The sequence below is a fragment of the Trachinotus anak genome, unplaced genomic scaffold (assembly GCF_046630095.1).
Source record: "Trachinotus anak isolate AG129_WGS33_773 ecotype Australia unplaced genomic scaffold, CSIRO_AGI_Tana_v1 ptg000010l, whole genome shotgun sequence".
Classification (NCBI taxonomy): Eukaryota; Metazoa; Chordata; class Actinopteri; order Carangiformes; family Carangidae; genus Trachinotus; species Trachinotus anak.
The window spans coordinates 1,114,733-1,141,283 of NW_027273861.1; the positions used below are offsets into that span (position 1 = coordinate 1,114,733).

The 26,551-nt window shown below is 42.5% G+C and overlaps 1 protein-coding gene across 7 annotated transcripts in view; it reads right to left on the reverse strand.

The window, feature by feature from the left end:
- Positions 1 to 5,017: 5,017 nt before the first annotated feature.
- The window catches only part of ptprfa (protein tyrosine phosphatase receptor type Fa), a 278,371-nt gene continuing 256,837 nt past the window's right edge, over positions 5,018 to 26,551 (reverse strand). For all 7 annotated transcript variants that reach the window (XM_071486773.1, XM_071486772.1, XM_071486770.1 and 4 more), the window contains 9 exons: positions 21,242 to 21,361; positions 19,307 to 19,461; positions 18,334 to 18,619; positions 14,680 to 14,858; positions 10,465 to 10,591; positions 10,032 to 10,157; positions 8,724 to 8,878; positions 7,858 to 7,993; positions 5,018 to 7,285 (listed from right to left, as the gene is read on the reverse strand). In XM_071486773.1, the coding sequence (XP_071342874.1) occupies positions 7,217 to 7,285; positions 7,858 to 7,993; positions 8,724 to 8,878; positions 10,032 to 10,157; positions 10,465 to 10,591; positions 14,680 to 14,858; positions 18,334 to 18,619; positions 19,307 to 19,461; positions 21,242 to 21,361 (1,353 nt within the window). In that variant the 3' untranslated portion in view covers positions 5,018 to 7,216. The remainder of the gene's footprint in view (positions 7,286 to 7,857; positions 7,994 to 8,723; positions 8,879 to 10,031; positions 10,158 to 10,464; positions 10,592 to 14,679; positions 14,859 to 18,333; positions 18,620 to 19,306; positions 19,462 to 21,241; positions 21,362 to 26,551) is intronic.

Below are 26,551 nucleotides of genomic sequence, written 5' to 3' on the forward strand. Positions count from 1 at the left end.
TAATAAGTCTTTTATCAAAATAAAACTGCACATTTTAAAATGGCCTTTTATTGTGACCAGCCTGAGACACACCTGTGCAATCAACATCTGGATATGCCACATCTGGATGATCACTGCTCACTGACAGATTTAAACACATTTGTGAAGAAAGCGGCATGTGTCTGCTCCAACCCCCCTAACCTGGGCACCAGAATGAAAACTGCAGTGCAGCCGCCACGCACGCCACGCAGCCAGTGTGTTCCTGCTCTTAGAGTCTGTAAATGACTACATTTTGCCCTCAAATGGCTGAACTGATTCTTTTAAAATAATATCCTTAATATCCTTCATGCAGTTATCACCTACATATTCATAACACTCACTAATTTGTGCCCAAATCATTAAAGGACCAGTGTGTTGAATTTAGTAGCATCTAGCAATGAGGTCACAGGTTACAAGAAACCCCCCCCCCTTTCCACTTCCACTTGTGCAGGAGAACCTACGGTGGCCCTCAGGGGCTGTTGCCCAGGCCTTGCTCCTGAAACTGCCACACAGACACTCATTCAAAAATAGCCCAACCCAACACAAGCTCCCCCTGTAAAGATTTGGTCCTGTACACAACCTGAGAGGTGCTGGACAGGTCAGGGAGCAGAGCCCAGACCAGACCCATCAAAGACCACACACCTGTTCAAACACTGAAATAACACACATCATGGAAACAAGTACTTTCTGAACAGGAGTTGAAAGAGCCACTCTACAGGCTCACACTCATATTACCCTCTGATTAAAGGAATACTTCACCCACACGGTTTGTATCAGTAGCTGCTGATGCTCTGATGGACTGGAACAGACTGTTTGTACATATGGTCTTCATTAAGAACAAAGTGGCAGCCATTTCTTGAAACAATGAAGTTCATTTTTCATAGCAAATGCACCAAAAAAAATCACCAAAGTACTGGGTTTGGCTTGAATTAATTTTTTTTTTCAATTAAAGATTGAAATAATTTTTCAGATTTTTGCAGATGTGTGCCCTTTCTGCACCAAACATAAGGATCCAACATTTTTAAATGTTTTCTAAACACAGGCAGCACTATGTGAACGTGTAATCAGGAACAACCCAGTGCCACAAACACATCTTGGTTCGTGCCAAAAGAGTCACGAAGGATTTTGATAAGGATTGAATTGAATTGACTTGTGACCTTAGTAACACTGGTGTGACAGAACAATCTCATCTTAAAGCTCCACTGTCTTTGTATGGGCTTTCTACTGCAGTTTGAAACTCTGAAAATTCTAGTAAGTGGCCTTTGAGTTGGGATTATTCTGTTACATATACATTTGTGTCACTAAGATATGTGCTGAGCAGACTGACGATTTACAGGGTCAGAATAAATTCAGGTGTGACATGCAGCCCTGGAATTCTGGACACACTGAGATTTCTGGCACAAGAAGTTTTTACCAAACAGTTTTTAATTGTTCAGTTTTTGGAAGAATCTGCTCACACATTCCATTCCAGACAACATGGTCGTAACAAATGGATACAGAAGTGATATATATGGATGAAGTATTTCTTTGAGTGGGAGCAGTGCCCTGGAATCCACTGATGATGCCTCCTCTTTAACTATTAACTGCATTCCTTTACGTTTAGATGAGTAGAAGTGAATATAGCTTTTAGATGCTGACTTGTTTTTACCAGCCTATTTATTAAGGTGCTTTAAGAAGGTAACCTCTGCATCACTGACCTGAGTCTGCAGTAACACTTCAGAGGTCGAGGTTGATGATGGATGTTCTATTTTTTCTACAGTATAAAGATGAATTTTAAAGAATCCATTCAGATTTTTAATGCACTATGTCTACCCAGTTGTTTCCTCACTCTTCTACTGAAAGTTTTACATTGCACTTTTAAAAAAAATTTAAGTTCCAGTTTGCAAGGATATTTGAATAGTTGCGCGTTGCCATTGCTAATTTGTTGAAAATCTGTTTGAGAATGTTAATTGTACATTTATAAGATGTCTTACAGATTGTGCGCCCCTCCCTCTTGGCCAAGCTCATTGATCACATTGCACTTGTTACTGGGGCATGGTGGCCTTCAGATATCATCTTTGCCTGTCAACTTGTGTTGTGAGGCTGCAGACAGAGGAGTGCTAGTTTTCTAGTCAGCCGTTCAAGTTCAGACGCCCTGCTTTCATCAGTCCAGTGAGAATTACTTTATGTTATTCGTAAAGTATCAACAGAGATGTACATGGGGAGGGGGGGATTTTGTATTCTATTTTATTGCGTTTTTTTGTACAACATGTTTAATGTGTATTTTCACAGGAACCTGTGAAGTGTAAATGTCATGTAGTCTATTTTAAGATGTTACCTGTTGACACAGGAGAGGAGCTATCCGTTACTGTTGTCTCCTCCTAAAGAGAAATAGCTGAACTTCCAGATTATCATTCAAACGTTTTGTAAAATTCATTTTGGTTTCAGTAAAGAAATTTGCTTCAGCACTACTCGCCTGTCTTCATTCCACATTTATTCATGTCTTATTTATATTTGATGGTTTCATGGTTTTATAAACAGGGTTCAGAGGTTGTAATGAACTTTTGCAGTTTGTAGGAGCCATAAATGACTGCAAACAGAAATAAGTTTTGTTGAAACATTAATAAAGTTTGTGAAGCTTGATTGGTATTGTTATTCATTAGTGTTTATTATTGTGTGATCACAGGGTCACCTGGATGTTGGTGGTTCCTAACATACGTCTGCTGTTATTACACCAGTCATGTTCAGACAGTTCACTGAATATGTTTTAACAAGGTGAGTTACTTCACCTGCCACTCGCTCTGCTTGGCTGGTGTCAGACAAACTGAACCAGGCCCGACTTCCTCCTCTCAGAGACACCTGTGTTTCTGACATTTTGGATCCAGGTTTTGGTGATGATGATTCACTTTATTTTTTTATTACTAACATTCACTCATCACATTTCTCACACATCAACTCACTTACACACATGATACCACTGGTTTCCTGAGGTCTGTTCTACAAGGCAGGATCTGAGGTCAGATCCAGGTCAGGTTAACTTCAGAGGTTCAGATCAAAACCTGTCAGTAGCCAAACTACTGACCAATCAGATACCTGGAAAAACTGAGTCATCATTTCTACAGGATCCTGACAGGGATAAAAGAGTCTCATGAATAATAATGATTAATAGATATTAATAGATATCAGTGGAATGGATTGAGGAGACCACAGAGCCCAGGAGGGAACATGGAGAAAAAAATGTTAGTTTTTCATTTAAGTCTATTTACATCTGGGTGAGTTAGAAATCATGGAAATCAGGATTTTCATATGAGTGAGAAACGTCTGAAGAGAATACTTAGAGCAAGGCGACACTGTCATAGCAGAGCGTCCTCTGCTAAGTGAGTCAGAGTCACAAACTCGAGTCCACATCTCTGCTGTCAGTGTGTTGATCAGAGTCACTGACTGATGGATCAACACCTCAAAGGAGACCTGTGTGTGTGTCAGTGTGGAGTTTCACATTGGTCGAGGAAATGGACAGAAAGCAGCTTACTGCTTGATTACAACAGTTGTGAGCAGGTGTGTGTATGTGTGTCTTTTGTCTGTTCTGTTGTTAGTGTGTGTGCGATGCTTTTGAAATTACAGTAAAATAATTTCTTTCTTTTTTGATTTTTAGTAAATTTAGGCAATTTACAGCTGACCAACCAAATAAAACCTGTATTATTTTTGACATGTTTTTCAGTAGAACACATTACATCATATAAAACTCCACATCACTGAACATGTAATGTAATGGTCTTATTCATTGTTCATCATAAATAGTTTGAATGAGTAACCGATAGCAGAAGCTCTTCTCTGCCGGTACAGACATGACTGGCACAGACCTCAGGTAGTCTGAGATGACGTATGTATGAACTGATTCCACCTGACTTAGCTTTACTGTAAATGCTAACACTCCTGTGACTCTACACAGGCACAATCCTTATCTGTCAGGAGGGGCCACTATACTACAACTGTAACTCGTTCACAACACTGATTTAATATCTTTACATTAGAGGCTAATCTCAAAATGAAACTCTATGACGTGCTCCCCGCGTGTGTGTGTGTTTTCCATTGTTCAAATTCCATTTCCAAATTTATTTCTCCATGTCCCCTTCCAGGCTCTGTAGTCTCCTCATGTTATTCTGAGCTGCAGTGATGAAGAAGAGCTACTATCTTCATCACTGTCAGGATCCTGTGGATGAAAGAATCTGTGTTCAGTTCAGATGAAGCTCTAATAGCTCTGATGTAGTTATTTAGTGATAAGCTCTCCTCCGTATGTTAAAAGCTGTTTTTAAACCAGAGTGGACACATTGAAGGACTCTATTGGATATCTATTGATCATTATTATTTATCATTTTCTTTTATTATAAACTCTTTTGTTCCTTTTTATATGTACGTCACATCATGTCTTTTCAGTACTGCCCCCACACCACCTGGAATATTAGTCTTGTGGAGAAAACCTGCTATACAGAACAGACTAAGATCTTAGATACAAAACAGAACCAGCCTCTGAAATATAAATATCAGAAATTCTAAAATTAAAATGCTGTTTACATGTGAGTGCATCACTAAATGAATATTATACATACACTTTAAATACTACTCTTACTTTTACTTCAGTAAAGGATCTACTAACACTGCACTACACTGATCACACTGATTTCCATTACAAAAGTCACTCAGGAATTATGCAGGAGAAGAAAAAGATTTTCTGACAGTCAGAGGGTAATTTTTGTATTCATCAGTGTGACCTCCTGATACTCAGATAATAGATATAATATAAATGTCTTGAAGTAAAATATAAATGTTCACTCGAAACCTTCTTGTGAATGTGAAACAGCGATAATCTACTAACAGGCAACAAGAGAGAAAAGAGCTGGGGGAGAGCAGAGTGTGTATGTGTATGATACAGCCCTGCATTATTTTACCATCTGTCATACTCAGAGCAAACAGAGCTGCAAGTCCACCGAGTGAAAGAAAAACACCACTTTTATATTAAAAACCCAGTTATTCAACTTTATTAACATCAAGATTTTCAAGACATTTTCTCTGCTTTGTATTAACAAATAGAAAACAGATCATGTATACAACAGGTAGGACCCCTATAGCACAACTCCATCCAAAACCAGCTCACTCTGTCAGCTGTTCCAGTGACAACCAGAGAGCCACCACTGAGCACTGGTGCTGCTCTGAGTTACAAGTCTGTCCGTCTGCAACACAGTGATGTAATGGTTGAGCTGTGATATATCATGACATTGGATCCAGTAAACTGCCTGTGTGTCATGTCTATATAAAGCCATGTATGCAAACAGAAAGATGTTAATATGCATAATATGATGTAATAGCTATAATATGTAATATGTAAGTTATATGGGAGAGTCAGAAATGTGCAGGGATCAGTAAATCATGATGTCAAGAATCACGTTGTCAGTACATGTGGTCCATGATGTAATGGTGCACTGTCCATACTCCATTCACTTGACATCACCTTATCTTTGTATCATACAGTGTCCATAACTTTGTGAAATGAGTGTGAGCACAGAAAACCAGATCACATGTCTAACTTCTTGTTAGACCCAGCCTTTTCTGGCTGACAGCAACCTGAAGGTAACTGAGAAAAGGTTTTTTTATGATTTTGTCGTGCTGGCATTTCATAGTTTCTGATTTTCACATCTAATCCAATAGTTTCCTCCAAATTCTTCGGTTTCATCCGAACTCACTGTGGAGGCTTTAAACGACAGTGAGCTGTGCTGGCTTTAAAAACGTTATTGTCTGTTCTAACTGAATTGGGGACAGTACATTTAAACTTTGGTTAAAGGAAAAGTGCTATACTATGTTTTTGATAAAAAACTATTTTTGCTCTGTCGTGAAATCCCATGTGCAGAGCCACCCCACCAAGGAGCTGATTCTACTGATCCTGATACAGCCTGATACAACCTGCTCCACTGTTGAGCTGCACTGCTGGACTGGGTGACATGTTCCTTCATCACCATGAACACACACACACTGTGCTTTACTGTGACTCAGTCCCACACACACCAAATACTCAGTAAAGCACCAAGTGTGGATTCAGCTGCTGCTGAAAATAGTCCGCAACAAAAACTCCAGTCGACCTGTTAAAGGAAATGACTGAAACCTTTTTTAAAATTCAGACTGTTTGTTAATAGGAACCTGGAGCTGGGAGCCACAGATGGAGGTCAGGAAGTACTGAGGTGACATGTTTGATTGATCTTTCTATGGGTTCAGTTGACCAAAAGAAAATACAGAATAAAGCCAGGGTTGTGATTTAAGGTCTAATGCTCTCAGTAGAAAACGTCTCATAATGGATTTCTTTTCTTTTTTTTTCCACACATGGATCATGTGATCTGCATTTTAGGTCATCACACTTATTTCATAAACAATTCTGAAGAGCAGGGTCTGGAGTCTACCTGAGTCCATGTTGAGACGGGATGTGACGCTGGAGCCTTCAGACCTCTGAGCCAACAGTTATGGACCAGAAACTCCGGACAGGGCAGCAGTTCAGAGCAGTCTGCAGCTGTGTGGCCACACGTCTATTACACACTGTAGTCCACAAACTTCATCATCATCATCATCATCATCATCATCATCATCATGGCATTGGATGTCAAGAGCTTCCACACACAGGGCCAGCTGAGTAATGACAACATTAGAATATCATGTCTATGGTAGAAAATCAAATGATTAGCAGCTGTGAGTATTTGCTCTCCAGTATTAATCCAAGCATGTTGGAAATACATAGAAATAAAAACAATAAAAAGATAGGCAAATTAAAAAAAGACTCATTAAGACCTATAATAACCAGTGATTACAAAATAATTTCTATATATTCATAACAACAAAGTAATGATGACTATAAATGAAAATGGCAGAAAAATTGTTTTTGCTATTAGGAGGAGGCAGAAGTCAGGGTGATGGGGGTATTCAGTCACGATTCAGAATGAGGCATGACTCTGAGTCTTTCAGGGGAGGATGTTGGGAGGTTTGGTGTTGGGTTTGTGGCAGAATCATGGCACCAGTCCAGCAGGAGGTCATCTGTCCCCTCTCCTCTCTCTTGTGCTGTGGTCACCTCTTCATCAGTCCTCCTTGAGACCTCATCATCAGGCCGCCGGGACTGATGGGGCTGAGTGGATATGGCTCAGAGGAGACACCACATTTTCTGAGGGTGCCTTTCTGGGTGTGGTTATGTTGCATAGTGATCAAAGCTTCCCAGGTACTCCAGAGCAGCCCGGTAGCACAGCTGGTACTGGTCCTAGTGTCATAAAACCATATTGTGGTCAGTTAGTAAGTGGAAAGCTGGAACTGAAGCAGATATAGGATGAAGACTATTGATGCTTTTGCAGGGCTGCAGAGGTGATAATGTGCAATGCAAAGTGCAATGGTGGAATGTAACTTCAGCACGTTCACTGAAAACTCTTTCTGGCCACTTGGGGGCAGCGGAGGGATGCTGTGAACACAGCACTGATGTACCATCACTCTGAAGCTAATATGGTGAAAATGTGACACCAGTTTCTGATTTACATGGAGCAACATTAACTTTCATTTTAAATTGGTTAAAAGTGTCATGTGTCATCACATGTGAGAAACACTGCGGCAATCACAGCATCAGCACCACTGACACTTCCATCTTTCATCTCTTCTCTGACCTTTTCTTGCTGCTGTGTTTTCTGAAGTTTGGACATCTGGGTTTCTTTGTATTTTTAAACTAATGTTCATCTTCACATGTTACCAGGCTGGAAGTCATCAGCTGTGTTATGTTCTGTTCTTGTCTAAATGACATCATGTCTGCTGTCCCTCATGCCCTGCAGCAGCAGCGTGTCTTACCTCTGTCTGCACCATGGCCGGCCTCTGAGTTCGGAGCGTCTTGACGGTCTGGAAGAGGTCGACCACTCCCTCATACCTCATCCTCTCCAGGACGATACTCAGGGTGATGAACACACCAGTCCGCCCAACACCAGCACTAAGTGAAACACGTCATTAGACCCTCATGACAAATCACCATGTTCATCACACACATACACATGACAACATGACAACAGGAGCCTGTAACACTTTCAGAACTTCAGAAAATCTCCACTGGATCTTGACAACTGTTGACCAGTTATTTGAATGTGTCTGTTCTGGCAAACACTGAATTTCTGTTATAAACATTAATAAAATAAAAATAGATATAAATTATTATTATAACATAGCCTTGTTGCATTAGACACAATCCAGGCCAAAGGTGAGAAAGTGTTTATGTCTCACTCCTGTGTTTGATTCGTAGAACGGGTCTCAGCTGTATCTTTGTACAAAGCCTCGTTTTCAGTCGCTCCTGTTTGTCGTGTTAAAGTTACTGCATTATGTCTAATGTTCAGTGGACAGAAACCCATTGTTTCATAACTGGGCTTTTATTGCTGTGCTCCAGGAAGCATATTGTCTCATTTCCTGTTGCTGGTGTTTCTGTTGTTTACGTGTTATTCAGATCTGCTAGTTTCTTTAGCAGTTAACAGATGACTTCCCTCTCTCCCTCCTCTCTCTCTCTCTCTCTCTCTCTCTCACTGCTCAGTGTGTCTGATGTTTAGTTCTTTCTCTGCCTCCTTTAGTAAGAATGATACATGTAATCAAAGTAGTTTATTTGAAAAACTGAATCCCACACACACACACACACACACACACACACACATACACACACACATACACACAGTTACCTGCAGTGCACCGTAATTGGTCCATCTTGTCCGAATTGCTCCTTAGTTTTATGGACTTGGCCGATGAAGTCAATGAATCCCTCCCCAGTTTTTGGCACTCCTTGTTCTGGCCAGTCAGTGAACTGAAACTGTCTGATGGTCCTGGACTGACCGTCCTAACAAACACACAGAGCATGAGCACAGACACTGTTAGTAACTTTGCAGCCGACTCCTGTTCGATGAAGCACAGACCAGTGTTGTTAATGCATTATCATGGAATAAGGTGTCACTGTAGTGATACAACTAATATGTACATCCAGGCACCAGTGATCCACTGTCAGTCTCATGTTCCTCTTTTACCTCGAAGCCTTTTTGTCTTAAATTGTATTTGTAAAGTAGGTCCAGTACATACCTGAATACAACAGATATGATTATGAGTTATATCTTCTAATTGAGAGAGAAGAAATACAAACACTCAAACTCAAATAGGTATGAAAAAAAAAATGCTGCTTAGATGCATCCACATTTACCTGTCCAGTGTTCCTTACTACCTTAAATTATACAAGAATTGAGTATAAAGGAAATTGAACTCATCTTATTTACTTAAAATCTAATTAACTTCAAATCAGCTGTAACCAGTGGCCAGCAGCTTTTAAATGTCTCCATCATCAGTTTCTCTTCTCATGCTGCTTCTTGTAAATGTCTTTTAACTTGATTGTACATGTTCTTGTTGTCTGTGTCTTGCACTGGTTGTTAAACGAGACTGGTGCTTTCATGATGAACAAGTAATGGTGGGGTGTTGCTACCACTCAGAGGTTTAAAGCACAGATTAAACTACTTCATTTTGATGATTTCTAAAAGAAGCACAGTTTCTTCTTCCCCTGCTCTGGTAAAACTTCTTTAGCTGGATGAAAGAGACTAAACTGAACCAGTGTTTCTGTTGTATCATATGTACATGGGACATAGTAGCAGATTTAAGGTTTAAACTTGTGCAGGGAAGCATCTTGTGCATCATCTATAAATGTTGTGCACCTGCTCTCAGTCATGACCAGTCACATCACCTTTTCTTCTTTCCCAGGAGTAAACTCTATGCAGCCCAACTCCTCCCACTGCAGTGCAGTGAAGTTCAGAAAACATACCAAACACACATATGGACAGAGAAATCTCTGCATGCAATGAAAATGTACCTCTGCACGAACATGCTCTGTTTCTATAGAACTGTGTTAAAATAAGTCTTGTTGATGTCCTCTCCAGTTAAAGGAGCTGAATCTCTCTGTCTGTCTTTGTGCCTGATGCCACAGCGGCAGAGACTTGCTGAGGTGAACCTACCCTGGCATCTGTGACTTTGAACTCTCTCAGGATGTACTGTGGCATGTTGTACTCAGCCATGGGGTCCACTACGAAGTACTGGTAGCGTGCAGAGCGCTCAGCAGGCCAGTACTGATGGCACTTCTCCTACAGAGTGGACAGAGAAGATAATCAAATGTGCAGTGCAGGTCATCAGGACATCTGACCAATGACACCAAAGTAAAACCACCGTTATTATACAGACTGAGTGGGAAAGTGTGTCATACATATATACTTTCTGTTTTTTTTTATCATTTCAGGCTGAATTAAAACATTTACACAGATTTTGTTTTTGTCAGAAGTGTAATGAATCTGAAACCAGTGCTTTTACCTTCCTGATATGATTTAAGCCTTTAATTTACTGTTTCACACTTAATAACATGAAACGCTGTGAGGTGTGATTGTGACGTCTTACCCGTCCCATCTCGCGGAGTTTGGTGAGCATGACTACAATGGTAGAGTTGTGTTCCCACAACATCCTCCAGAAGTCCTCTGTGGTCTCGGCTAATGGGCCCTGGGCGGCCATGTAAGCTTTCTGCTGCCTGCAAATAGGAACAGAGACACGTCTGTGTTTACTCCTCAGGGCTCAGGCAGCACTTAGTGGTGGTGCAGCATTTCATTACACTGCAATAAAAACAGAGGTGAAGGCAGATAAATAATGATGCTGTGGTTAGTTATGATCATAACCAGTCAAGACACTTCAGCATTCTGCTGCTCAGCTTGTTCTGCCAGGCTGCCATTGGATGAGCTCTGTTTGTGAACATGCAGGGCTGGATGAAGTCGCTGGGAGGCCAAGGGTGAAAATGAGCTGAGGGCCACTTTCCTTGTGCTGCCAGATTTGACTCACACCAAACAGGCTGTTCAGAGCATCAAACTTACCCCACTGAGATTTTCCCTCCATTTGACAGTGTAGCCTTTAACTTTATAGCCCATGTTATCAGACGATGCCCAAAACAATTTCCATCTGCCAGACAAACAGAGAGCAGCCTCAGAGGGAGGAACTCTGCTCAGTTCCCTGACACAAAACAGTCGTGCAGAGAGGTGCCCATCTATATAACCAATATTTAACTACAGCAGTACTCAAGAATATTACCTGGTGCCTTTTCTGTTGAGTCATATCATTAAAAATATGTGCAACTTAAAAATAATATCAACCAAAGTAATTCAGATTTTTAGACAACTCAATTAGTCTCTAAAGCATAAAACCTTTGTTTGCCACTGACTTCCTTGAAATTAAATTTGGGGCTAATTGCACTGTTTTCCCCCCTGTTTATTCTATACAAATACAAAATACATGTAAAATACAAAGGACCTGTCTTCAGGTCCTTACTGTGTCAGCTGATAATGTACTTTAATTTTGCACATTCCCAAACAAATCAGCAATTAGCTTAATGATCAGAAGACAGCAGAGTGGGGTGAGCAGCTGGGGGGGTGTGGTTAATATGTAAATCTGAAATCCAAATAAAATCTTGGAAAATGAGCTTCAGCTTCAACTGTTGCTCATAATCTTAAGAAATGCAAACATCATAAATAAACAACCACCTTTACTGCTGATTAAGAATTACTGGCATCAACAGTTATATAATATTGATAAATGAACTGAATGAATTCAGTTTTGCTGGATTCAATTCAATTCAATTCAATTTTATTTGTATAGCGCCAAATCATAATATACATTATCTCAAGGCACTTTACAGGGTAAGGTCAAGACCTTACTTTGTTACAGAATAAACCCAACAGTTCCCACAAAGAGCAAGCGCTTGGTGACAGGGGGGAGGAAAAACTCCCTTTTAACAGGAAGAAACCTCCAACAGAACCAGGCTCAGGGTGGGGGGGTCTGCCTCGACCGGTTGGGTTTAGGAGGAGATAAAAAGAGGGGGTGGGGGGAGGAGAGAGGAGAAAAGAGAGAGAAAGAGAGACCAGGAACAGCTGTGTAGGTAATGGTGTTATCAATAATAATGACAGATAACAGTGGTTAATAGTAAAGATGAGTAGTGGTGGATCTGGATCCTGCTGCTCCAGAGGCAGAGAGACCTGCAGAATGAGGACAGAGAGAGGGAGAGAGAGGAGAAGCACAAACTACGGGAGATAAAAAATACAAAGTTAATGGAATGAAGTCATCGAGAGAGAGAGGGGGAGAGAGACAGAAATAGAGAGAGAGCGCCCAGTGAATCATGGGAATCCCCCAGCAGTCTAGCTCTATAGCAGCATAACTAAGGGATGGGTCAGGACATATCCGAGCCAGCCCTAACTATAAGCTTTACTAAACAGGACAGTTTTAAGCCTGATCTTAAAGGTAGAGAGGGGGTCTGCCTCCCGAACCCACACTGGGAGCTGGTTCCACAGGAGAGGAGCCTGATAGCTGAAGGCTCTGCCCCCCATTCTGCTCTTACAAACTCTGGGAACCACAAGTTGACCTGCATTTAGAGAGCGAAGTGTCCTATTGGGAAAATATTGATTGATCCCTGTTAAAAGCTTTCAGTTCATCCCACAACTGTTGAGGGAACATCTCAACTGTTTAATGTTTCACTGGCTGCAGCCCCATCAGGAAATGTGGTAAGTTAGCTGTTGTGAACATATGCACTGATATTTAAATGCTTTTGCTTGAATACAGACCCTTTTTAACAGCAGTGTTGAAAAGACAGATGCCATCCCAGCTGCTCCGCCAGGCTCTGGGCGGTGCACAGGACTCCACCACCAGGGGGCAGTGTGGGAGCGTGCAGCAGGCATGGGTAAATCTCTGAAAGCTGTGTGTCTGGGAGCTACTGCAGCCCACACACTGAGTATTAATGTTACAGGTGTACATCAGTGATCTGTTGTGTGTCTGCTGGTGACAGCTGGAGGCGCTGTTGTTTTTAGTTGTGTGTCTGTCCCTGTCCGGCTCTCAGTTTCACCTCTGTGCAACGAGCGACAGTTACTAGAATAGCTCATCATACAGCAGCCAAACATAGAGTCAGCAGACAGAGGCTGCTGTGTTCTGCTGGCTGCACTGGCTCAGAGGAAATCTGAGCAGCAGCACAGGATCCTGGATGAGGTTGTTTCAGGTCAGATGTTGGAGGTTGAGCATGAGAAGTGCAACACTGCTGACCTCTGTGTATTCAAGCATACAGACAGTTTGGCTCCTAATAAGCACCAACACTTCAGATAGTTTTAACAAGCTACTGTTATTAAAAGTATCAGACTGAAAATCAAACGCAGACGTGTGTTTAGAGGACAAACCTGACTTTAAGTTTTAATAGATACAGAATAATAGAATAATAAGAGAATATTCCTGTAGTCACATTAAAACCAATCAACATTCAGACATTTGAACAGGTTCTTCTAAAGGGAACCACAACAGTGTGATCAATAATCAGTCCTCTCTGATGTAGAGGTAATGATACACTGGTACAGGGCTGCTTTCTGCACAATGGACATTGAAAAGGAAGACTACATCTTGCTGTAGTCCCCCCCCCCACACCACCCTTCTTGATCTACCCTAATCCTCACTGTGCACTTTAAAGGCTGAGCTCAGAGTGCTGGAGCTCCGTGTCTCACTCCACTCTTAATTACTGCAATAGGAATTAGAGAGGAATCACAGGACACCCCTGCCTCCTTCTCTATCCTCGCTTAGATGGGGGTTCCCAGGGGACTTCATTAGGTGCAGAGAGTGGAGAACAAGATACACCCGCCCTCACTGTGAGTAACAGGGGAAATCCTGAGTCATTAGTCTCTGCTTTACTCTGCTGGTTCACTGAAAATATTTCCACTGAGTGTTTTCATTTGATAAAAGCCACATTTCTCTGAGAGGAGAAGAAGATTCACTGTTTATCTGGCACAGAACAATATCAGTGCTGGCGTCTAATATAAATGTTGTGTTAGCAGATCAGCCAGGCTCTCTTTACCTCTCCAGCTGAGATACACTCAGGAGCACAAACACAAACATATCACAAGCTCTTCTTCTCTTTTATCTGATCATTTGTTCAGTGATTTTTCTTTCCAACTGTTGGACTGGGTGACACGTTCATCACAATGAACACACACTCAACCATGATGATTTGTAGAACAACACACAACACAACAAAATACCTGCACACCAATTATATTTACATCATTTTGTAAAGTTAGAATCTATTTATTAAATTAAAGTCCTATGATGATTGTAGAAAAACGACAGCATTTGTAGAAAAACTGTCCCACAAAACCATTTTCACATGGACATCCTCCAGGATGGTCTCCGTCCCCTCTGTGCTGCCAGCTTTATAATATGACATTAGCTGTGGCAGTTTGGAGCAACTGTTGATTCCTGACGAGGTCAGACAACACGTTTCACAAACCAGCTGCCTTGTATCTGCACAGAGACCAAATCTCAAACTGCTGCTTTTACTTCTGTGTTTGTCTGTGTTAAAAAACCAGAGACATCTTGAGCAGGGAGCCTCAGAGATGTCCATGAAAACTCCTGACATGTCAGGCTGCCAGTTCCAGTCTTGATGCTAAGCTTGGCTAACGATGCTCTGACTCCAGCTCTGATGTTCACGCACAGACATGAGACTGATGTTCAGCTTCTCATCTCATTCTTAGACGGGAAGTGGGTAACTTATTCCTCTTTCTGTCACTGTGGTTCACAGTGAAATGATTCCTGTCAGCTCACCTGTATCCGTCAATGAAGCTTGCGTTGATGTAGTCGGAGCCCTCCACCCCTCTGATTGGCTGCAGGCAGACACGGGTGGACTCGAAAGGCATGATGTTCACCAGGCGGTTTTTGAATTTGTTACACGGCAGGTTGGCACTGATGAATCTTGAGGTATGTGCTTTACAGTTGGCAAGTTTCTGCGGAGACATAGAGGAGGATACGTGTGTGATGCTGCTCGGCCCAGAGGTGACTGCACTGCAGCGTCACAGCTACACCCAGGCTCCACTGTCTACCGCTGCTCTGTTTAAGTGCTAATACAAGCAGTCTTGGCAGAGTGTGCTGTGTGAACAAGGTCGTTAAAGGGCACTGGGAGCTAACACTCCTACTGATGCATGAAAGTGATGCACTTTGAGCCAATCCTGATGCTGTGGTGCATTCAAACTCAATCAAGACACTGGTAAGTTGAAACAAACCCACTCACGTTACTGAGAGCTGAAGTGCACAGGCCAGTGCCAATGCATATCAAACCAAGGAGAATAGAACTTTTGAGAGCAACATCCCAATTGAGTGTTTTTCTGGAGCCCAGTGTTGCTGACAGCTCCTAATGTGATTCCTCTGCATTGCAAGGCCAAGTGTCAATTTGAGAAGTGCTTGCAAAAGAAACTCGCTGCGAGCTGAGGTTTAAAACCTAATTATGCTCTGTCTGGATTTACAGCCACCCCGCTTGCTTGAACAAGCAGCATAATTTAGGTTGTGACGTGATGCCCCCCTCAAGACAGGGCTGGTGAAATCACTGTGGAGTTGCTAAGCACAGAGAAAGCAGTGGAGGATGGTGAAGTGCTGCAGCTCATCTCATATAAAACCAGTAACACAATTTCTTTAGGCTGTCAGACATCCAGTTTGCCCCCCCCTCCCCCCCCCCGCCTGTCATCTGAGTTCTGCTTCTCCTCTGAGAAAGAATTCACCTGTGTTACACAGGATGAGGAAGGAAATCCTTCCTTTTCCTCAGCTTCCACTACGTCACGCAGTTAAAGGGACACTCCAGCAATTTAGTATTGTAATTCCACGAGGTCCCACTTGTCAGACACAGACTGAGTGGATGTAATACTCTGGTGCCTGTGGCTGAGAGAAGCTGTGTGTGCTGTGTAGTGTGGTCCCACCTCCCACACCACAGGCCACCAAAACAGAACCACATGTGGACGTGTGGAAATTTTCCAAAGTTTGTGAGACTGACATAACATACGTCATCTCAGCAGTGGACTTAGATGTGGGTGATGGTGGTAGGGGGGCAGCACGTGTGCCCTCAAAAAAACATAAAGGAAAAAAAAGTGCTCATTTGTACATCATGTCAATGATATATCACATCATGTAGTGGGTGCTCTTTTTAGGCCTCTGCTGCTGAGACGTCTCCTCTCTTACTCTCAGAGGGGGTGGGAGATGTAGAGGGGGGCGGGGGGTAGTTTGACCACAGGTCTCCCCAATGGAGTGGGGGAGTGGAGGAGTCTATTAAAGACCATGTGGTTGCTGGGCAGATTTCATGTGATGATGGAACTGATGGCTTTGCATGAAGGAGAGCAGGAAGGGTCAAACTTTAGAAGATTTAAAATGTGTGTCTTGTTTGAAGTTTGCTGTTAAAAAAACACAAAAAAGGATCGGTATCAGCTGTGGATAAGCTGCTCTCACTCATAGATGATTGGTATCGGTGGTGAAAAAACGTGATAAGGGCATCCCTATCAAATTATATACATACATACAGTGCATCCGGAAAGTATTCACAGTGCTTCACTTTTTCCACATTTTGTTATGTTACAGCCTTATTCCAAAATGGATTAAATTCATTTTTTACTTCAAAATTCTACACACTCAAATTGAGCTCAGGTGCATCCTGTTTGCACTGATCATACTTCAGATGTTTCTACCACTTGATTGGAGTCCACCTGTGATAAATTCAGTTGATTGGACATGATTTGGGAAGGCACACACCTGTCTATATAAGGTCCCATAGTTGACAGTGCATGTCAGAGCACAAACCAAGCCATGAAGTCCAAAGAATTGTCTGTAGACCTCTGAGACAGGATTGTATCGAGGCACAGATCTGGGGAAGGGTACAGAAAAATTCCTGCAGCACTGAAGGTCCCAATGAGCACAGTGGCCTCCATCATCTGTAAATGGAAGAAGTTTGGAACCACCAGGACTCTTCCCAGAGCTGGCTGCCTGACCAATCTGAGCGATCGGGGTGGAAGGGCCTTAGTCAGGGAGGTGACCAAGAATATGGTCAATCTGACAGTGCTCCAGCGTTGAGAACCTTCTAGAAGGACAACCATTTCTGCAGCAATCCACCAATCAGGCCTGTATAGTAGAGTGGCCAGACAGAAGCCACTCCTCAGTAAAAGGCACATGACAGCCCGCCTGGAGTTTGCCAAAAGGCAGCTGAAGGACTCTCAGACCATGAGAAATTCTCTGGTCTGATGAAACAAAGCTTGAACTCTTTGGCCTGAATGCCAAGCGTCATGTCTGGAGGAAACCAGGCACCGCTCATCACCTGGCCAATACCATCCCTACAGTGAAGCATGGTGGTGGCAGCATCATGCTGTGGGGATGTTTTTCAGCAGCAGGAACTGGGAGACTAGTCAGAATCGAGGAAAGATGAATGCAGCAATGTACAGAGACATCCTTGATGATAACCTGCTCCAGAGCGCTCTGGACCTCAGACTGGGGCGAAGTTTCATCTTCCAACAGGACAACGACCCTAAGCACACAGCCAAGATAACAAAGGAGTGGCTTCAACTCTGTGAATGTCCTTGAGTGGCCCAGCCAGAGCCCAGACTTGAACCCGATTGAACATCTCTGGGGAGATCTGAAAATGGCTGTGCACCGACGCTCCCCATCCAACCTGATGGAGCTTGAGAGGTTCTGCAAAGAAGAATGGGAGAAACTGCCCAAAAATAGGTGTGCCAAGCTTGTAGCATCATACTCAAAAAGACTTGAGGCTGTAATTGCTGCCTAAGGTGCTTCAACAAAGTATGGAGCAAAGGCTGTGAATACTTGTGTACAGGTTATATTTTTGTTTTTTATTTTTAATAAATTTGCAAAAATATCAAGCAAACTTTTTTCACTTTGTCATTATGGGGTATTGTGTGTAGAATGTTGAGGTAAAAAATGAATTAATACACTTTGGAATAAGGCTGTAACATAACAAAATGTGTTCAGGCAGGTCAAAGTGGTCCACAAAGCAAACTCCAGCTCTCTGATGGTGCCGAGGCCACAGAAAGCAACATTTAGTTAGAGAGTAAAACAATGAAGGAGGAAACGTAAAACGGGTTCATCAAGTAAACACAAAATATGAAGAAGCCTTTCCTGCTCTCACTGTCTGACAACAGACTTGTGTGATTTGTGTGTAGCTGTGCAGTTAGTTATATCAATGTTGTTTATACTTTATTTATCATATATTTTTATGATGTTATTTCTTATTGTTTTTTAATATGTATGTATTTAGTAATGCTGCTACAAGGAGGATTCCTGCTAAACATAATTATGTTGTGTATTTTTATGTGACAATGAAGTATCCATCTGTCTAAAAGCTTTAGTAATTTGGACAAAGTTATATTAAAACTCTTCTGGCTCCTTTAGTTACTTGTTGTTGAGCCACACTCACAAACAGAAGGTTTCTACCTTAAACTCCAGTTCCATGGTGGTGACGGTGTCTCCAGGTGGGATCTGGGTGAGCTTCTGGATGTGGGCGTAGAGGTTGCGGGCGGGGACTTCTGTGTTGCCACATGTTGCAGCTTCGAGCAGGACCTCATGGATGAATATGTACTGATCTTCTGTCTGCACCATGTAGTTCCTCTGAGCTCGCATACACGTCACATGACCGTAAATGTCCACAGACTTCTCGTGCTTCATCCTCTCCAGCATGGCCTCAATCACGATGAAACATCCTGTCCTGCCCACACCAGCACTGACAGAGCACAAGAGAAAACATGGCTGACACTAATAGGAGTACATCTTAGTAATAGTGGGTATGATTCAAATGAACTAGGTTGTGACGTCCACACTGGAAGTCGCTGTGGTCACAGCCTCTGTCTGTCACTGATATACCTCTGTGTATCCTGCGTCTTTTTCATGTCCTTCTGTCTTCACTGACATTCACCACACAGATGGGGAACTGTACTAACTTGCACTGACCAGTCTTACAATTTGTGAGAAATAAACTACAGTTTCTATCTGTGTCTTTTTTAGGTATCTAAAATGTATATAACTTTCAAAACTGTCTGATTATTAATGGGTGGGTTTGGTACTGACCAACTCACTTTGTAATGCCCTTGGTTTGTAAGTGCTTGTGTAACATACTTTCATCTAAAGCCAGTTAGGTCAGACACTGGTTCTCAAGGTGATGCCAAATCTAACATATTCAATTATATATAACATATTAAAGCCATAACACAGGCGCCTATGATTTATGGTTGTGTAGAAGTTGTGTAAAGAATAAAAAAAATAAAAACTACTTTCACACCTCTTCACACAAGTGAATGCTTGTTAGTTTGGACGCCATTGGAAAAGGGATTTCAGAATATGTTCGATGATCCAACACACACTTTGTTTGAAGCATTACTATGCCTTTGTGTTGATGTAAGAGCTGGGTCACCTGCAGTGGACCACCATGGGTCCAGCATCTGGAGGGTTGCAGGCCTTGACTCTGCGTATAAAGGCCAGCGTTGGGGTGGGATACTCTGGCACTCCATGGTCAGGCCAGGCCATAAACTGGAACTGACGAACCTCTCTCTTCTCACTCGAGCCATTCTGCACACACACACATTTCCACATGTTTGGTCATTGATAAAAACTGGTTCAACACACTAAGAGTTCCATGATATGGTTAAGGAATTAGCCATCAGTTAAAATATTCATTAAAATTAATGCATTTCAATAGCTAATGGATCAATCATCAGACTGGTTAATGTAAGAAATACCATACAACACAAAAGCATTCTGAACAGCACTCGAGAGCATCCAGAGAAAACTTTCCGAACAGATGAATGATAACATTCAGCACAGAGTCACTGGTACAATAGAGCCCCATCAAAACTACAGTAATACATGGCTGTTTTTATTCAGCAAGCCCATGGTCTCTGATGTGTTTTCACACAAAACATGTGTAACACTGTTGGCTTGTCTGCTAGAGACAGACTTGTCATTCAGATATAGGTTTCTGTCACATTATGGCAAAACATCTATGGAAAGAGCTGCGTGATAACTGGCACCTGGTGAGTGAGAGAGATAGCAAGACAGAGTCAGAGAGAGAGAGAGAGAGAGAGAGAGAGAGAGCAGTGATGAGTTGAAAATGTAATGACAGCATGGAGGAAGATGTTTTTCTTCTTGCATCACTGATTGAATTTAAAAGGTATTTTGCTGTTGAAGGCTGACACTTGCAGCTGAATGAACACAAACTGAGAACGAGACTGTTGGACTACTGGTCAGAATTTAGTTTTAGTTTTAGTATTATTGTTATTATTGCTGTATTTTTAACCTTTTCTGCTCCAGTCTCGCCACAAGAAGAAAACAGTTGTTTATAGATCTAAGATCTAGAAGAATCTCCTCAAGAACTGAAACACAGTCTGTAACTTCTGCTGCTCGTGGTCTCACAATCAGAACAAAAACAAAAGATGGCGTAGGATGACGTCATGAGATAGCATGGGATCATGGGAGTTGTTGCCTTCTGTCAGCTTCTCCCGGTTTGGAGTCTGGTTTTTACCTGGAGCTGAACTCTCCGCAAAGGTCTCCTCCTCTCCATAACAAACACACCAGGGGATTAGAACCAGGAGAAACAACAAATAAACCAGTTTCACATTAAAAATCAGTGATTCACCAACGCTCTTCAGTCACACATGACGTCTGTGAGCGGCTGGAGCTGAGCTGTCCAACATTTCCTCAGCTTGTTTCTCTGATAAATTCAGATCCAGACGTCTGACAACTAAAATCCTTCAAATGGTTCAAACATAGAGCTAAAAACCACAAAATGCGCTTTAAACTGGATATAAGTCAGTTTAAGCTTCTGACAGACAAACACAACACTGACACATGAACACAGATGATATGACATCACTGACAGGCAACCAATGAAACGGAGTGTCACCATGATTAAAGTCACAGATTTCTCTGGTTTGAGAATTGATGGAAACATTTGTGATGATGTAAGAACACAACTCACAACATTGTAGAACAGAGGTCTGGTTGTTTTTAGACATTTTAATGAGGAGCAGTTACAGATTATAACTTTAACACTCGCTCAGTTATGGTGTTTCCTATTTTAATATTCTGACTGTGGATGACAGGAGGTGATGGAGAACATCTGCTCTTGTACCTGCTGCAGCTGACTTGCACCATGTTGAAGGTGTTACTGAAATCTTACTAGGTCTGACTTTACAGTGACAGGTCTGACTTTGCAGAATGTTGACTCCAACATGTGAACCTGCCATCACATTTATGTAACGAGGTGCCCGTCTGAAAGGTCTTTAAGGCTCTTTATTCCTCTGCTGTCTGGGTTATCTCTTCCTGCTCCATATGCATACAGAGTTCTTACCTTATAGAGGGCAAATGTGCGCATGTTGTATGTAGCCAGCTCCACGGTGTCCAGCATAGCCACCTGAATCATCCCATATGTCTCTGTGCCTCGACTGGGCCAATACTGGTCACACTTCACCTGCACACAAACAGACACCAGTGTTACTGTGGAAGTTATAGACAGAGGGAAGTCATTCCCTAACAGTGCTGGGAAGGTCACAGCTTATTAATTACCCTGTTGAAAATAATATAATGGTTTTAATTACTTCATCAAGTAATGTGTAATGTTAGTAATTTGATTTCTCTCTCACCTATCATTTATCTGCCCTGTGCTGTCTGAAAATATGACAAAAGAAGCAACAGAGTGAATGTTATATTCTCCATGTAAGCTTTGGGTGAAACCTTTCAGGGAAATTCTTCTCTATATCTTTTATTTAGAGTCCAGCAGAGTGAGATTATTAAATATTCCTTTATTTCTCTATTAACCTTTACACACAGAATACAGATTACTCCCAACATATAGTCCACATGCAAAGTGCATCTGAATCAACACAAGTCATGTTGACCCTTACACACCTCTGGAAACACCTCTTTTGGTTGGAGTACAACAGAAACAGACAAATAACTTCCAAAAGGGGCTTAATGAGCAAGATTTCCTCCTGTTCTTATCTAACAGGCTCCAAATAGATCGTTCTCGACGTTATACATCTTTCTGAGATTTCATGAGATCTGCCCTCATGCCTCCAGAGGCACGATCCACTGGACTATGTTTAGCTATCACAAATCTGCACCTTGAGGATCTCTGAGACTCTGTTTGCCGTGAGGTTCTGAAACCTTGAAGATTCATTCTTCGTCTATTTCACGACAGCAGGACTGTCTGTCCAGCTGTAACCTCAGCTCCTTTCACTACTGTTTGTCCTTGTGAGCTGCTGCAACAGCTCCTCCACAGCTGGGAGGTTTCAAACATGATCTGGTGCAGAGGCCTTTCAACCATCCCCTCCTGGTGACATCATCACATCTGTAGCAGTCAAATTAGGGTTAACACCTTCTATGTGAAAAATTAAAGGACATGATCAATTTGCAGATTATTGCCTTGTTACATATTATTTATTGTATAGTTGGATATATTATATAGTTTTAAGTGTGAGGCATGCCTCCCCTGGGGGGCACCAGAGGACTTCAGGGGAGGCGCATTGTGAGAAAAAATAAAGTAGAAAAATGAACATCTTAGCTAACCTCAGCTATGCATGTTGCAAATTGGATCAATTTTCAGTAGCTACAGTGAGAGAGGAGAAAGAGTCTGGGGCGAGCAAAGAACAGAGGAAGTATGATCTCTGTTTATTTTTTTCTACAGTGCATCAACGCATCGACCAGCTATGTGCATCAGACACGTAGAATCAATGCTCCTGCTGAGGCAGGGTGAGCAAATTAAGGAGGCAACATCAGGTATGAAAAGCAGCATGGTTACAGGACAGGACTCTGAGGGGGGGCTCACTTTATAACTTATATAGGCTCACATAGACTATAATACAGGCTACAGTTGGCTATATACAGTTCATTAAACAATAGGCTACACCATGTCCACCTGGTTTAAGGAGGTGAGTGATTCCACTCACACTGTGGGTAACACCTGCTGTTTAACATCACACATCCTCCATGGATACTGAAACAGCTGGATGTGTCACCAGGGACAGAGCTGAGTCTCCCTCTGTCTCCCATTCAGCCCTGTATCTGACAGCCTTTATTCTGACAGTGAGAGAGAGACAGGACAGTCAGGGGGAGAGAGAGAGAGAGAGGATGACATGGAGCTAAATGTCATGGGTCAGACTTAGGACTAAGTCTTTCTGGTTTGTGCTCTACCAGGTGAACCACCACAACACCATACTGCTATTCATACCTGTAGAAGCCAACCACTGACACACTCTGATGTCACAGAACTCGAAGTGAACAAAAATACAGGTCACACTGCGGCCGGTACTGATTCCATGCATAGTCCTTACTATGAACTTCTTTAATGACTAGTAACTGATGCCAGGTCAGGTATGTCCACTACATTCCCCCCCTCAGTCCATAGTCACCATCCAGGGAGCTTTGGACGTGGCACATAACAGCTGCCATGATCAGGGTTGGTGTCTTACTTGAGAATAAAAACAACTGTGAACTGGTAGCTATTCTAGATGAGGGGAAACACTGGATCGCCACTTCTTGTATCTGATCTCTGCAGTATGAGAGCGGTGAGAGTTAACCAGACAAGCTTTCAGTCAGTCTGACAGACAAACACTGAGCTGAGACACACTGTAAAGCTCTGTGGAGCTGAGGGAAGCTGCAGAGTCAGGGGATATCTCCCTGTAGGTTCATCACTATGAGCAGCATCTTTCACAGTCTGACTTTACTTTCACATTGCCTTTTTAGATAAAAGTAATAGAAAACATTTTAATCACTTTACAGACAAAATGGTTTAAATTAGCACTGATACAGACAGAGTTCAAACAGGGCTCTTCACATTAAAAGCCAGTCATATAACAAAGTGGTACAGCGTGTGTCCTGTGTGTGTTGCTGTTGTTATTCCAGTCCTGGCTGTGGGAGGGAAGGACGCAGAGGGTGACAGGAACACACATTTGGAAATCAGTGCTGACTTGAAGGGACTGCTGACTGAAGGCAGCAGGAGCTTGGCTAACAGATGGTCCGATTACGCTTCATAGACCTGGGCGCGGGTGTCAATGTGAGGGGTGGGGGTTGTTTGGTGAGGCCTGTTGTGCAGGGTCACATGACCTTTGGTCAAAGTGATGTGAGGTGCCAGTTCACCAAATGGACAAATCACACACAGCTCATTTAGAGTTAAAGAAAAACCTGAGGATCTACAGAACAAACTGACAAACACTGGTCATTTGTTATAATGACAGTGATGTTATGTTTAAAGCCAGTCAGTCCAAGTAATGCCAGAGCTCTGTGTGGTGCTGGTGTGATGCTGTTATTACTTACCATTTGTGAGGGAAGTCTGGTACAAGGTGTATGATGATTTTACCAATGCAGAGGTGAAATGGTGCATCAAATGGTACACAACTTGAGTAAGTGTAGGTGGTTACTTTACACCAGTGGAGTTCATCAGTGCCACACACACAGTCCATCCTCTGTATCATTTCATGTGTTTGTTTTATGGGCCTGTATGTGTGTGTGTGCTGAAAATAGGTGGGAGGGTGGTTGGTGGGGATACCAACTTCACACCCCACTACACCACTATATACTTTAAAAGAGTTAATGGTTGCTGCCATTTTGGCAGTCATACAATACATAGCAGCCAAATAAAAGCTGTGGGCTGCAATATGAAAAGCGAAATCCAGCCATGTAACGAAACAGGAACATATAAAGAGTGTTATGCAGGGTTTGAAAAACCTATTTCACCAGCTATCACCCCCCCACTCCCCTCAAATGCATCAGGGAGGATAAGGTGAGAGCTACTTTTAGGAAGCTGAATATCAGGAAATCAGCAGGATTGGATGGCATCAGTCCTGCTCTGCTGGTCAACTGTGCAGCTCAACTGGCCCCAGATTCAACATCTCTCTAAGTCAATGTACAGTCCCTCAGTGTTTCACCTGCTCCACCATTATCCCTGTGCCTAAGTCTTCAAAGATCACCTGTCTCAGTGACTTTCAGACCTGTTGCCCTAAAAACCCCATGGAAGCATTTGAGCAGCACATACACACACACATACACACACATACACACACACATACACACACACACACACACACACACACACACACACACACACACACACACACACACACACACACACACACACACACACCCTGTCCTGCCTTTAATTTCATCAGCCTAATTACATGCTTTACCACACCTATGAATATGAACTTTAACCCAGCCAGATGCCACTGGATTCAGAGCTTCCCGTGGGACAGACCACAGAGGGTGAAGGTTAATAACCTAATGTCGCCCCCTCTTGTCCTCAGTCCAGGAGCTCTGCTGTGGACTCTCCCCCTGGTTATTCTCACTCTATACATCCAAGGACAGCTTTGTGAAAAACCTTAAATACTCAGACGACACATCCATCGATGGCCTCATCTCCAATAATGATGAAACCAAGTGCAAGCTCGCCCAAGCTGTCACTTGGTGTGCAAGCAATGACCTCATGTGTAACACAGCCAAAACCAAGGAAGTCACTATTTACTTCTGTTGCAAAATCCAAAAATACCCATACAAATAAACAGAGACCCAATCACCATGACTGAATCAGATTCCTTGGGACACACATTAGCCAAAGCCTGAAGTGGAAAATAACACAAAAGCTCAACAATGACTATACTTAGACAGCTTCAAAAATACTGGAGTGAGCAACAACTTCTCGTTCTGTTCTACTCAGGCATCACTCGGCCCATCATCACATCCTCTACTGCAGTACAGTATGACAGCACAGAAATTGTAGCTGATTGTTCACAAGGAATTCAAAATCAAAATCATAGGCTCACCACTCCCCTCAGTTCATTATATGCAAACCTCTGACATGAGCAAAGATCATCTCAGACCCCTCCTCAGCTCTTCCTGCTCCTTCCCTCAGGTCGCTGCGCACTAAAACTAAATGTGTCACAAACAGCTTTTTTTCCCATAGCCATCAGGACTCTGAACTCCTCACTCATTTCATGATGCTGCGTTTAGCCGTACACACAAAAAGTGATGGAAGCTGTCATTAGGAATGGAAACAGAGCTTCAGAGAGATGTTCATCCCTTTGGTGGACAGCCCTTCGGGATGTTTCCCTGCCCTGAGCAGTCCTCTTGTCCAGTGAGTTCGCTGCATGCAACAATGAGTTAGTTGAAGAACCTCAGTCCACGTATCAGACATGATGTCATTCTTGCCACAGTGTCAAGAATGATGTCATGCTCAATGCTTCTGTCACTACCACTGCATCTTTTCTGGGTGTCCTCAGTTAGGCTTGGAGAAATTGCTTTCAAACATAATCAGTGTGATTATTACTTGCTTAAAATGGAAACTGATAAACAATTCATTGAAATGCTGAGAAGTCTCCTGCTCCAAAATACCTCAGCTCCTTGGGGCAGACACTCCATCCTAACCCAAAGAGAACAATGCACCATTGTGCGCCGCGTCAGAAAATACTTGAGGGATGAGGAACATCATGTTTTGGAGTTTGGAGAAAAATTGCTGGTGTGGTGTCACATTATACTTTACACATTATATTGTGAGGTGAACCGAACACTGCAGCAGCTGACATTTATTCCAAAGAATAGACTTGTTTCAAAATTGTTTGGTATGCATTTAGTTTGGGACCTGTACTGTGTAGTGTCCCTCACATCTGCA